Raw genomic sequence first — 14,951 nt, 5'->3', positions numbered from 1 at the left:
AATGGAAATCTATTGTTTTGTTTATTACTCAGGATCAACAGCAGAGAGAACTAAAATTAAAAACAAAACCCTGTCGTCTCAATTTATCTAATGATGAATAGATCCACTGAAGCATTTTGTAGTATCATTCCAAAAACTCATTTTTGCAGTCAGTCAGAGCAAACAGCCTAACTTTGAGAAGCTGAACTACACAGACAGATCAATAGTTACACAGAGATGTGGTTTTTTGAAAGGTGTTTTTTGCACTGCTTGCATCAACCTGAATAACAATGTTGTCTTAAAAGCCTTCATGTTCAGATTCCAAAAAAGGACAATTAGAGTTTAGTTCCAAATGCATAAAGTTTTCAACTAAATGTTGCACAAAATTTTTTCCCCCCACAATTTATATTCTTACTCAAATCTAGAAGCCAGCAAACATGAAAAGAAGACAAGAAATCTATGCAGAGAAACTCTACACTGACACATGGACAACACAAAAACATCAATGACACCATCACTCCCTTTCAATGAGGGAAGATTATTTTTTTGTATTTTCATCATTCACATATAAACTTCATATCCTGAAAATAAATACCTGTCTCAGAGCGCTTCACAAGCACCCAAAGAAAACTATCTTACAAATCATACATTCAGCTACTCCATCATTCTCAACACTTCCAACAACCATCACCTTTACAAGTCTGAACTTCCATAGCTGGGAAAGTTGTGTCAGCTACAGATGTAAGGAGCAATAATGCTGCATTATCGTCTGAATGCACTGTCCTCTATCAAGTGGCTTTACCAAATATTGTTCTACAGACAGGAAAAATTTAAGAGGTGTGTGCAAAAGAATCACTGTCAGACTCAATTCATGGCTTCCCCAACGTGGGATCAAAATACTACTTTGAAACCAACTCAAAACCAGTCATCAGAGTACAGATTGAAATACTTGCAATGGAATTCTGGTCTCCACTCAAAGTGGTAAGAAGAAAGAACAGAACTTCACCCCTGGTATATAAAACCTAAAGAAACATTAGTAAACAGTCAGGAAAAATAATTTAAAAAATCCTTCCAAGTCATAAAAACCATTTCAATGTGAAATTTGTAAAGTATCACCCTATTTATTCTCTAAGCTTTTCTAGCAACATATGAGTTCATCATAACATATCTGTAGAAATCTGATGATTAAGAAACAATAATTCTCTTAACCGTAGTTACTTAAACATTTGCCAGTTTGGAAAGTTGAGCTAAGGTCTCTTTTCAGAGCAAAACATTGCACACAATTTTCAACCTTTTCACTTCTGATTTTCCATGTCACTGAGGGTACAGCACAAAACAGTCTGAAGGGGAGCCAATGCTGCTCACTGGGCTCCGGGTGTTTGACTCATAAGAATTTGGAGCAATTCCGATCACACCATCATTTTGAGGGGTTTCTCCTCTCAAAAAGTCATCATCCTCATCTTCAGAAGTACCCTGTGTAAATTTAAAAGAATCAGTAAGAGCAGAAAGCTACTCCAGGTCTCTATTAGAGATCTGACAGAAGCAATGCATGCTAGGACCAAAAAGGTTATTTCTAAAATAAATCCTTAAATGCTGCAATAATCAAACCTGCCAATCAAAATGCTCTAAGAAAGATGCAGGACATCCTTCTGTGAAACAGTCAACAGGCTGCATAGGAGATTTAGAGGAACCTAATTCAGGGGTTGAGTTGTGCTACAATTATCACAACTACCTGGAAGGCAAGAGAATTAAAATCCTTTCTACCAAGTGGATTTCCCAGTCAACACCACATCCATGTTTAGAGAGTTCACAAGCACCCACAGTGGCCCTGTGCTGCCAAACTCTTCTGCAGAAAAGGGAAATGTTCTCAAAGCAAGGGTGGTAACAATCCCTAAAGCTTCCTAATTTCAGTCACAGTTTCTTCGAAATGTTTGATGTTTTCATGTCTACAAAAAAAAATTATATCCTGCAAAAGCAGCTGATGGAGATTTGGCAAAAGCTGAACTGCATTTTGCTGAGAAGAGATTACCTTTTTAATGGGTTTCTTCAGATTCTCCAGATCTTCAGCACTCAGCTCTTCCCAAAACTGATAAAAAGGATCAATGGTCTTCTTTGATCTGAAAGAGTTATTAAAACACAGTATGAGTTGAGTTATTTACTACAAGTCCTATGCATTTAATTTTAACAATACAACTTAAAATGCTTAGCATTTGACAGTGCTGCTGGGTTTTACAAACATTCAATTAATCCCCCTATAATCTGATTTAATCCCACAAAGAAATAATTTTATTTTGCTTATAGTTATCAATTATAATTGTTTACTGGAGGCATTGTGATACAGTCAGATCTCCTAATTCCTAGCTATTTTTAACAGCTACTGTACATTCAGCAATAGACATAATTTGCTTATATAATATTGTAAAACAACAATAACTTATTAATGTTATCTAGTTATACCAGTGTATATTATAGTGATAGTTAATATCATTACTGATATTAATAATTTATAAGAAATGTACCTTTTAAGAGACTGAAAAAAAAAAAAAAAGCCACAATGCTGCCCTCTAATATTAAAAAGCAATTAAAGCATCATAAGTGCTGGACACTTTGAAGAGCCACAAATAATTCACTCTTTGTTATAAAGCAAGATACTTGAAATAAACTGAAGTCTTAAATCAAGAAGCTTCTTCACTCAAGGTGCAAAAAAGCCAAACCAGACAACAACAAAAAAATGACACACCACCACAGCTCCAACAAAATATGTATTAAGCCAATTTGGTTTTTTAGAGACTGCTTAAAACAAGGGAATTGAAAGAAAAGCCACCAAACACATTTAAATAGACTTTCAAGGAAACTGGGTCTTGTTCCTTCTTCACCACTATGTCACAGTTCAAACCTTTGACAATCTCTGGTTAAAATTTGCAACAAGAAACGGACTAAAGGTCAGGGCAGTAAGTGAAATACAGAAACGAGAGTAGTTTCTTACAGTTTTAGTTCATCCTTTTCTACAAGGCAGAAGTGAGTTGTTTGAACTATACCTTTTGAGAATGTAGGGATCAAAGGGGAAGAAACTGTCAAGTGGATTAGTGCACGTCTGCACAAGGTCACCCCCAGTGCCACTCCGAACAACTGGTATAAACTGCCTGTTGTTCCTCTCAATAATTGTGTAGCAGAACACCAACTGGTATTTCCTTTTAAAAAGGTAAAAATAAGCATTTCTAGTACACCAAAAGCAGCAGTTTCAGATGGTATTACAATATCAAATTATTTTTTAACAAATACCATTTCTACCTTCCATTTGCTAACTAATATTAGGAGTTTTGATAGTCAAAAGGTAAGAAGCCTATTCTCTTCCTCTACACTGTTCTAAGCTTCACTCCAGGTAGAATCCTATTGGCTCCAAAACAAGGCCATCAGTATCATACTACTGCAGGACTTCATTGAAACTGAACCAGAAATAAGCTTATCCCACCTCGAACAGCTCAGTGTTACATGTGTTGTCTTAGATAATACTCCACACTGTCCCTAACAAAACCCATTGTCTAAATACTGTGCTGTTTTTAGAAACACACACTAAATCTTTATCAAGCTGAAACTGAGAAGAGTAGGTACCTGGTAATGGCAGCAAACAAGTTCACAATAGAGGGTATACAAATCTTCAGGGGGTTTAGCTGACACATGACAATACGCTCAAAATTTAAACTCTGTAGGTATGACAGACCTTGAAAATAAGAACAGTTGACAAATATGAGTTATATGCTGTGCAAGATGAAGTTAATTTCTAAGAATTCGCAGTCTGACCAGCCTGCACTCTGCACACTGCCACAGAAGCACATCCTAGGGTGCTTTCTTACAGTGGAGATCTAGCCCATGGCTTGTTTAGCACAAAAGCTACTCTAAATAATGGCAACCTGCCGGGGCAAAGGGATCCTTTTAACACAGACACTACACTTGCACACCCATTACAGGGACTAACATAGGCACAGTCACCAAGGCAGATTCAAGCATGTTCAATACGTGGGGACAGGTATCAATGCCGAGGAGTTATTGGCATTATTTTCAATAGTGGAGGGGAGGGGGAAGATCATTTAGCTTAGTAGGCATCACATTTTATTCAGAGCACAACAACATAAACTTGCCATCAGATACTTGACTAAATTGACCCATTACAAAAACAAAACAATAAAACTTGCAAAAGAATCCAAATGCCATGCAAACTGAACATACTCACCTTTCCTCAAATTTCCATCCAAAAGTTGCTTATGACGGAAAATAAGGGTGTAGAACGCCGCCTGACATGTAGAATAAAATGGCCCATGGAGAGCTACATCACAGTAAGCATTAGCCCCTGTATCCTGATTATCAATGTATTTATGCAACCAGTTCACCAGAAGATCCAGACATGCTTTTACAGTGCTATAATGGAGGGGAAGGGGGGAAAGGAATATAAAAACAGCATTTAATTTCTACACCTGAAATGGTGTAGAAAATACTCTAAAGAAGTATTCAAGCATCAGCATGGTTATAAAGACATTAGTAAGAAAACCTCATTGTAAAAAAGGAGGTTTTATTATGAGCTTTCTATCTCCACATAAAATAACTCAGTGAAAGCACAAAGTGCTGGAAGAGACGAACCCATGAATGCAGGTTGCATGTGAAGCCTACAGCAGACAATTAGATTTCTGGTCTACAGGAAGTACAGACAGATGCCTCCCATATTCAACATGTAATTACAGTATAAAATTAAGTTCAACATTAAAAATCACTGAGCCCACCCTAAACAGCATGAAAATACAGCATGTGTAGCTACAAAGAAGACGTTTTCACCCATCTGCTGAATTATTTTAATCCATCTGTTTCAAAATAATAGAACTCTTGACTTCCCTGCCCTAGAATCTACATAAAATGCCTAACATCAGGCATTAAAAATATCTGCTTCTGAACATCAGACACACTGGCATCCGTGACTCTGCCTGAAGTCAAACAGGCCTACCCATGGTCAGTGCTTCTCGATAAGGGAAAGCCTTATACAGCAAGCCATGAGTCCCAGCAATCATTAATCTGCATTTCCTTCCTGGAAACTTCAAGGCAATACTGAAACAGTATTGTAGAAAAGACAGACAAGACTATTTATTGCCTTAGGATCATTGGCAAAGCAGTGGGAACAGAAGATCAGCACTGCGTGTGCGTGCTGTGAATTCTGCACCTAACCTCAGCTATCATCACAGATTGCTTTATTTGTTCATATATATCAAAACAACTTACACAACTGGAATAAATTTAGCTCTTGCCAAAAAGCTGCCAATGTAACTCCCAGCAGTCTGTCTGATCACCGAAGGATTGTTTGGATCATGCAGTTTTTTCCAAAGATGGTCTAAAAATGCCTCAGCCAACCCCTGGAAAAAAGACACAGAGCAATCATGAGTTGTTATGCTCATGATACTGTTTAAGTAATAGATTCCTAACACTCAATTCCCATAATTTCCACAACCAAACCATAAAAAATAATTAAAAAAAAAAATCATCTACCCATAACTGTAGTAAGCAACCATTCCTACACATGGTGGAAGAACACTCCTGTCTTTGTACTTAGTTGTAAAAAATAAATGGAACCAGAATTGTAAGAAATAGTCAGGAACAGATACACTGGAAGTGCTTTAAAAAAAGAGCAGTAAGAAGGCAAACATGAAATGACTGTTCACTGTCTCTTGTAGCAAAAGAGATCAAGGACATCAAATGAAAACAGCAGGAAGAGGGAATTTAGACAAACAAAAGCGATTCTTCACCGTAAATGGTTTTAATGTGGAACTTTTTGCCACCGAAGTCCACGGTGCCAAAAATTCACAAGTACAAAAAGCATAATATGGTATCTTCCCCTTAAATTGTCCACCATGGGCTGTTACCATGATAGATCATCACTTTGGCTCAGGACGTTACTGAACTGCTGCTGGAGGCTGAGAGGGTATTTTAGCAAAGCACAACATGCTCACCCTACAGTCTTTCCAACATATCCACTGTTTACTGCTGTCAGAGACACAGTATCAGCTTAACTGCATCTTCAGGTACTCCTATGAAAAAATCATGCCTGCTCTTATTGTTAGATGGGAAGAGGAAGAACAGGAGTTTGTTGACTGGGGGAACAAACAGCAGACAATTTTCAAACTGAGGAGCTAACACAGTATCTGTAAGTTAGTTTTGGGACACTGATGAGACTTGCTGGTACACTGCATCTTGAGTTCAAGGGTCCTACTGATTCCTGTAGAAAAGACCCATTAACCAAAGTCCTTCACACCAGCTTAGATTCCACTAGCTTGCAGTTTATGAACATGAGAAGAGCAATCACAGAAAGAAAAACTTGAAAAGAAAGCAAAGATACTAATGAGTCCTGCTATACTATCTCCAGACCAGAACTACAGCAGGGAACAACTATTTTTTGTAAAAAAGAGAGCCAAAATGAAGAATTAGTAATGACAGAAGACACTGCCTTTTAAAAAGAGCTTCTACTCACCAACTTAAAGCTACAGATGTAAAACATGAAGTACTGTACATGACAAGAAGCATGGGTTGGTAAAATGAGCTTGTCAAAAACAGAAACCAGATCCCGATACAAATCCTTTGTTCTGTTGATATCAAGCTTGCCTATACAAACAGGAAAACAGAACAAAAAAAGCATTTCAGGGGGATGCAAAAGTGGCAACTTTCTAAACTAGTAAGAAATCCATAAAGTCAAGCTGACTTCTTGGTTTATCTGACATCTAAAACATAGTCATAATGAGACCTTACAGGAGTTGAGTTCTACTGCTTTTTGTGGTACCTATGGAGAATGTCTGCATGCACACACGTACAAAACTGGCAGACATGCAAACTTTGCAATCATGTTAAGAGGCCAAAGAAAACACTAAGAAATAAGTTACCTGACTTGTGAGGAAGATACAACAAAATGGTTTCTACATGTTCTGTTTTCAATATATATATCTAAGAATTCAAACCTTCAATAAATGTCAGTGTAAGACATTTCTTTTAGGTGTTATCCTTTAACACTAAGCCTAGCTGTAGCAAGTCCAACTCAGTGACATTGTTTTAATCTACTTCCAGACCTTGTGATACTGGAAGGACCTGTAATTCTTAATAGTCAAAGGAATACAGCAGACTTCTGATAACCCGTAAGTTTTGTAGCACAATGGAAAAACCAAACCCCTATTTTCTGTTACATCCTCTAATGGCACTTTGGATACAGTGACATATAGCCAAGACATCTCCAACTATGTACCTCTGCATTCTCTGCCAATAAGACCAGGCAGAGGCAGCAACAATGACTATGCTGTGCTGCCAGCAGAATTCTGCCACTAAAGGCTAAAGGCTCTGCTTCACAGCAGCATAAAGCAAGAACCCCTCTTATCTTTTTCCTACGTGTTAGCAAAACAAAAAATTTGGTTATACTTCAGGTGTTCTTACCTCCCACATGGCAGATGTCTTTAATATAGGAAAACAGGATGGTCATCAAAACATCCAGGCGCTCTGCAAGCGGATGGGCCATCCTCTCACTCGTGGAAGAGACAGCTTTGTCTCCTTTTCTTTCCTCATCTTCCTCCTGGTAGATACAATGGCAGTCACACAGCTTTAATATACACAACAGAAAGACAGCAATCGTGGGAAAAGTGAAACTAAGATTCTCCTCCAGTGATATGCTGAACATTTGTCCTTTTTTTTCTTCTTTTTTTTTCCAGAAAAAAAAAAGCAGTGTCTTAATCCACATCTTACTGTAAGCAAAGTTTTGTAAACTAAACTAATTCCCCCTCAGGAACTCCTTAATTAGCTTTATGTACAGCTGATTTTGTTTTTACATCAGGAAATCGATTCCTTACACCTATGCTGGATATTTACATGAATATAATCAACAGCCCCAGAGAACACATTACTCATTTGTTCAGCTGTTCAGGTTTCAAGAGCTGTGTGCAGTGCAGTAAGAACAAAGTCACAAAGCAATATTCCTGCACTTAGTTCATAACCACCTTTGAAAGTGAAAATCTACAAAAAACCCTTGTAGCAGACCAAGATAGCAAACCATATCAAAAAGTCCCTCCTCTGTAGATTTTTCTTCATTATCAGGGTTATTTGCAGTTTCTTCAGCATCTTCAATATCTTGTTGTGGAGTGCTAACCTACAGTTGCAAATAAGAAATTCATTTTTATAAGACCATGAAACCTTTTTTATTTTTATGTAAGAAATGACAAGTAAGTTCTAGACTAGATTTTGCCCTTGACTATAGACTTTTAAATGGAATGACAGGTATGTAGCACATACCCCCCCCTCCAAATTGGTTAAAACTTTACCTCCAGAATATAAGCCTTCTGCAGGCTGTTATATACAGAGGTTCTCAAAAAAATCTTAATTCATTTATCCCCTCTTGCCCTTAAGATTGCACATCCTTTTCCTTCAAAGTGTTGATAGAACAGACCAACCATGCAAAGAGAAGCACATTCTCTGCACATCAGCACTGACCACCATGGAACAGTTATTCTGATTCTGGCACAGAGACTCCACTTGCAGTGTAACAGTACTCCTCACACAGCTACCCTCAGGTGTGGCAATATCTTAAGTGGAAATGGAATGTAAATTTGGTTGCTTTTATACTCGTGATCACAAGCACCACTGCAACATACTCTTGGCTGAGCACAACACTGAATGGTATTTCATTTCCTGCTCTGTGTATTTTAACACAAACTTCCTTAAAAGGTGATACAGGACAAACTTACATCCAACTTTAACAGCTTTTCAATAATAAGCTCCAGAATTGGAAGTCTTAGAGTTGGAAGGTACACCGTAACTCGTAGCAGGTTATGAACATAACATTCCTGTAACACAAAATTAATTGATATCTATAAGATTATTAATTGAAACCCTAATTTCTGCCCAGGCTTCTTAGGAAACAAGTTGCTTGTTATCTGAAGAGCCAGAAACAGGTTTAAACAGTCTGTATTCAGCATAGAGTAAGTTAATGTCTAAGGCAAACATCTTTCATTTGCTAAGATGTATTATCACTAACTTCTTTATGTACTGTTTTTCAAACCACCTTCAGCCAGAATAACTATAAATATTCTATAAAAGAGTTAGTCGTTTCCACTGGAGTTTCTCTAAACCTTCCCTGGGAAAACTAGACCAAGAAACATATTTCTTACTACATCTAGAACCAGCTCTAGTAGAACTGTTTGAAGTGAGACCAAAGCCATCTTTATTTCAGATTATTATAACACACTGGCAGCAACGCTGAATTCTACAAGTCAGTGTCCTCAGAGTCATTCTGATTACAATTCAAGCAGCTGAACAGACAGGTTTTGTGAGTGTGCTGTGAACCTATCCATGCACACACATATGTCCAAAAGGTAACTGCAGCATTCACACAGCAAAGCTGTCAAGTCAATACATAACACATGGCACTTTACCTAATTGGAGCACTCAAGAGTGTCTCTGTGAACATGCATTATAAGCCAAGCCTTAATTACATGACCACATATGATTCTTCCACAGATGATCTGGCCTGCTCAGCACATTAAATGGACATAGTTTAATGAGACTGCATAAATTGGAAATATTTAACAATGCATGGACCATGTTTTTTATTACACTTGACTTCAATCTTGCCCTGAAAACACTGTTATGAATTTCTTCACTACCTGGTCCTGAGGCACTAAATGAATCAATCAATAAATAACTGTTCTCCTCAACGTCATATAAGACCTATTATCCCTCTCATTTTATAGGCAGGGAATTGATGCCCAAAGTTGTTTGGAGTTAAAAATAATTTTAAAAAGGCAAAGTATACAAAGAACTTTGGACTTTTTTCAGCAGTTGATGAGTTCAAAACAGAGTTCCAAATGAACTTGGTTAGTGGAGGAGGGCTCTGCCTTTCTGTAAAATAAAGTGACAAGATAGCAAGTTGGAACAAGTAAACATAAAGATCACCCAAGAGCTGTAATCTGCTGAAAGATGCCAGCTTGTTTTTTACTACCCATAACTACTATACCAGAAATGTAATGAAACATCCCACTGGCAACTTGGATTTCACCAATAACAGCCACTGCTTCCTGTCCAGCCATCAAATCTCCTGTTCTGACACTTCCCAGTTTTGACAAACGAGACAGGTAATCCTACCATCTCCTTACTACACAACACTGAGATTCATGCTCAAAGAGGTCCATCTTGTGCATTGATTAAGAAAGCAATCCTGTGGAAAAGATATGCAGTCATGTCATTAAAGACTAGCATAATGCTTATGCACAAGGAGCCAAGTACGCTTGGACAACCTTATACTAAGCAGACACACTCATGTATACACAAATAATTTTAAATAACACTCAGGAATCTGCATTCAATGCCACCAAATCAGTTCTTACACTACAGAGTATACTTATACATTAAAAAACAAGGGAAAGTAAACAAAAATATTCACAGCTCTTACCAGAGTTCTTTCTGATTTGTTAATGAAAGGGAAGTTTTCCACAAGTATCGGCATAAGAAACTGTGGTGTCCTACAAAAACCACAAATCAAATCCCAAAAGTTACAGGTTATTACCACAGAGCATTGAAGCCCCAGCACTCTATAGACAGACTGGAATAAGCTTATTTCACAGTAATTTTATTTTAAGGCAATTAATGGTGTAAAATCCTTTTTTTTTGCAAGGATCTGAACTGAACAGGTTAATAAGCAGCAAACTTTCACCATGGACTTTTTAAAAGCCACCTGCAACAAACACAACTTTTCCTACTTCCTATTTCCTTTAACAGAATTTTCAGGTGCTGATGCCTATGGCAATTTCACCACTGGATAAAGCATTCCACTAGTTAGTGAATATTAAGAAAAATCATGCAACAAAACTAAGTATTATGTTTCCAATTAAGAAAAAAAATTCATCAGTTCAGAAGCTTTAAATCTGGAATGAAAAGGCACATAAACCCAGGGCATTATATACTTACGAAGGAACGTATGTTGCAACAGTTTGTAATGCTCTATGGCATGTATTAAAGTTGTCAGAAAGGTCTAGAGAAAGAAAAGAGGTATTCTTATGAATTTGGTTACAAAGACTAGATCAGGAAACAGCAAAAATAATTCATACCAACTAAATATTTGAAAGATTACCAAGGAAATGGCATTTGCCAAAATGTTTGTTCTTGGGATGTTTTTGTTTGTTTAATGTTGTTTGTTGGTTGTTTTTTGTTGGACTTTTTTGGTTGGTTGGTTGTGTTTGATGGGCTTTTTTGGGGGGTGTATTGCTTTGGCTTTTTACTACCAAAAGAAGCATGAGAAGTAATTCCAAATAAGATTCATGGCATCACAAGCAATAAACTCTGGATGTACTGCCAGCCTCCCTGTGAGGTGTTGTTATACACTCTCATACTGAATGCTAAACTTGGAAATCCAAAATTTACTCCACCATACAAATACTTAGAAGATATGTTAAACCTCAGTCTGCAACTAGATAAAAATCCACTGAAAGACTAGGTCTCATTTTCACACAAATCAAACTAACAGCTAATGAGGTTTCTACAGCAGGCTTTTGTAATCCAGTGTCAGAAGAGCTGAAGAGTAGTTGGATCATCCCAAGCAGAACTGAAATTTATTCCAGCATTTGCAATAAGAAGACATTAAATTCATGGAAGATATTTAGCTACCCGTTTGTCTTCTCAATATACACTCCCATTGTATGGCATTTTTGATATCTGTATCGTTTGTATTTGAGCTTACCTCAGGAAGACAATGAAAAAAAAAAAAAAAGACTTGAGGATTCACCAAACTACTGAGTTTTACTGCAGTAAATTAAATGGAAAACAAACACCTCCTAAGTTCCTTTTGTTTCAAAACAATTTAGAACTGGGAAGGCTTTCCTGTACATTCAGCCGTATTCCTACAGGTACTGCACCTACTGCAATATTTTTAAAGATGGAGTTGGTCTCTGCAACGCTGGCTGGAGTACAAGAAAGTCTTTGACCAGGGAATTTAAGGATGTACCTTCATGTTTTATGTTAACTCAGCTAAATGAATTTTGTTAACAAAGGAGCAGTGGTACATTGTACACTTCTTTAGTAGAGGTATTACAGCAGCATATACAAGCCATGCTTCCCTTATACTCACTTTCATCATCATCATCAGAATCTGAAATATCCACATCATCTTCTCTGATGGTTATTCGAGCTAGCAAAAAAGTGAGATTATTATGTCAAAACTGTACGATTCTCACAAGTAACAGTTTCAATGCCAAATCAAACACACTGGATGACAGTCTTCATCAGGACTAAAGCATCAAAATTATACACAAAACTTTCTAAAATAAGCAGAAGCTCATGAAAAATACTTGTTTCATTCATAGAACCAAGAGATTCTTGAGAACATCTGACAATCCTCACTGCAGCTTTTGGCTTTTAGTAATAACAAACTGACAAAGTTTATCCTTTCCAATATATCTTCATAAATGGGGTCTGTATGAGGACCCATCTATGGCCACTATAACATGTTGTCCAAAATCTGCATACAGAGAACTACCTGTATCACAATTCAGCTATTCAGGTCAAGAGAGTAATAACAGGGAAAAAAAACAAATCCAGTTAACTAACTGTGTAACACACTGTAATTATACAGAATTTATCCAGGGAAGACATTGTGATAAGAAAACAAAGGAGATGAAGAGAGAAGTAACTTACGGGGGACAAACTGGGATACAATCATCCGGAGGCATGGCCTAAGATGGACAGTTTGTGCTGACACTAGATTCCCAAGAAAGCCCAGATATTCCTCCACTACCTCTCGGCTTCTTCTCAACCACGGCAGCTTCTGAAAGTAAGGAAAGACCAAGATGTCAAAGAAAGATGTTTTGAGTACTAGTCTTAATCTTCCCATGTAACAAACAGATATTTACCAGCAAAATGCTGACCAGTTGTTCAAGTTCTTTGGTCAAATATGCAACAGAAGCTCGAAATTCATGCAGCCAATTAATGATCTGGGCATCCTTAGAACAAACAGAGAAAATAGAATCATAGAATCATAGAATCAAGAAGGCTGGAAGAGACCTCAAAGATCATCGAGTCCAACCTGTCACCCTAAACCTCATGACTATCTAAACCATGGCACCAAGTGCCACGTCCAATCCCCTCTTGAACACCTCCAGGGATGGTGACTCCACCACCTCCCTGGGCAGCCCATTCCAATGGCCAACCACTCTCTCTGTGAAGAACTTTCTCCTCATCTCCATTCCAACAAACGGTATTACCTATTGCTAGAAAATAACAAAATTCTTTAAAGTCAAAGCTTAAGATTGCAAATGGAAAATATTTTCACGTTAATGTATAAAGAATTTCTTTTCTATTTGTCTTCAGTGACAGTTCTTGAATGCAACTTCTAACAACCTGCCTGGGAGGCTTAAGTTACAGACTGAGCAAGACATGCTGGCCTTACACAGAACCTACTCACAAGGAACAGCATTCAGTGCTTGTGGTGTTCCTTTTTGCTGTAGGTTAATCAAAATGGACATTCAAGTCTTGAAATAAGAGACATACTGAAACAGTAGCAAAGCTACCAGAAAATTTCAGAGATTTTGCCTGTACACTCCACAAGGCTTGCTAAAACCAAAGTATCTCACAAAACATCCTCTTTAAAGAAAAAAGGAAATCCATATAGCATTATGCCTACTGCAGCATTCTTCTCACAGCTTTGTGGTTGAATTAAGTTTTTTTTTTAAAAAAAAAAAAAAAGACCAAAAACGTGGTGGGTACTCACAGCTATACAGAAGACCTGTGAAACAATTTTTCTGCATATAACAATTAAATATATTTGTATCTTACTGCCTAATGAAACAAGCTTTTACTGAGAACAGGGCACGTTAAAAATTCATGTAAGTTAAAGGCTGTGAAAGTCAGAAACCATGGTTTGATCTACAGAAGTATCTGTAAATCACACATCAACCAATCCCAGAAGGATGGTACCTGGAACAACGACAGACCCTGTGAGCAAGCAAAAAGTTTCCCACTCTAGAGCAGTCTGTAAGCACATGATTTATCAAAATCCTGCATGAAAGAAATATACATGTAAAAACCAAACAAATGTCCTTTTTTCATTTTGAGTTTTAATTCTGACAGTTTCCATATAGAAAAAAAAATATTAAATGAGCTAAATGTTTACAGAAAAGATTTGGATAAGCATCAGAATGACTTCTCTGATAATTCTGCTCAGACAGACAAACTTCAAATCTACAGACCCCTTAGTACCAAAACTATTACCTTTATGTCTGGATCTGACAGCTGATGCTTTAACAACTCAAAATCTGTGGTGTCACCCTAGGAGGAAAAAGAAAAATAAGTAGATAACATTTTTTCCAGAAAGAAAACACATTTCACTACAGCAAGATGAAGAGCAGACACAATAGAGAAATCTCAAGGAAGACTGAAGCAACAGAGTGCTGTTCTCCACAGACAACCGAAGCCTCTAGGTAATTTTCAGCTGCTATCCCTCTAGACAGCTGAGATCACCCCGTACCCCACGGCGTAAGCCAGACCTACGTCCATCTAGAACGTCACTCAGGTCGACTCACAGGGGAAAGCTTTTCACTTGCACAGCAAGAGCCCCTGGCACAAGCCCACAGCACTCGTCTGCCTTCAGTTTTTTTTCCCTAAGCTTTCAGACATGGTCTTGTGCAAGACGAAACAAGGTTGCACACCGAGTTGCACACCGAGTTGCACACCGAGAGCCAGCGCACGGCAACGCGCGCAGCCTCCAAGAGCCACCGGAGCGGAACCACGACGGCGGGAGAAGCAAAGCCGCAGTCACCTTTTCGTACTTCAGCAAGATCTCTGTCAGAGTCCCCCCGAACCGCACCGTCTTCCTGGGCGGGGAGCTGATGAACTCGTCCCCTCCCAGCATGGTTACGGCCCTGCGTCTGAAGGAAGGCGAAACCGCATGAGCACCGGTGGGCCCCAACCGGCCC

General features: G+C 38.0%; 1 protein-coding gene across 2 annotated transcripts; it reads right to left on the bottom strand.

Annotated features, from left to right (window-relative positions):
* Positions 1-81: 81 nt before the first annotated feature.
* On the bottom strand, positions 82-14,888 carry RRN3 (RRN3 homolog, RNA polymerase I transcription factor). 2 transcript variants are annotated; one of them, XM_054390922.1, is made up of 17 exons: positions 14,795-14,888; positions 14,248-14,304; positions 12,891-12,980; positions 12,676-12,805; positions 12,110-12,169; positions 10,954-11,017; positions 10,439-10,508; positions 8,736-8,834; positions 8,045-8,140; positions 7,435-7,570; positions 6,488-6,618; positions 5,245-5,375; positions 4,211-4,395; positions 3,592-3,700; positions 3,018-3,170; positions 2,009-2,096; positions 82-1,452 (listed from the first exon to the last, which is right to left on the bottom strand). In XM_054390922.1, the coding sequence occupies exons 1-17, from the start codon at positions 14,885-14,887 to the stop codon at positions 1,294-1,296; spliced, it is 1,851 nt and encodes a 616-aa protein (XP_054246897.1). In that variant the 5' UTR covers position 14,888; the 3' UTR covers positions 82-1,293. The 2 variants fall into 2 exon arrangements, with proteins under 2 accessions (XP_054246897.1, XP_054246898.1); XM_054390923.1 differs by lacking the exon at positions 3,018-3,170.
* Positions 14,889-14,951: the final 63 nt, after the last annotated feature.

The sequence above is a fragment of the Indicator indicator genome, chromosome 22 (assembly GCF_027791375.1).
Source record: "Indicator indicator isolate 239-I01 chromosome 22, UM_Iind_1.1, whole genome shotgun sequence".
Taxonomy (NCBI): Eukaryota; Metazoa; Chordata; class Aves; order Piciformes; family Indicatoridae; genus Indicator; species Indicator indicator.
Note: the sequence above shows the minus strand (reverse complement) of the source record. Positions and strands in the feature narration are given on the sequence as shown.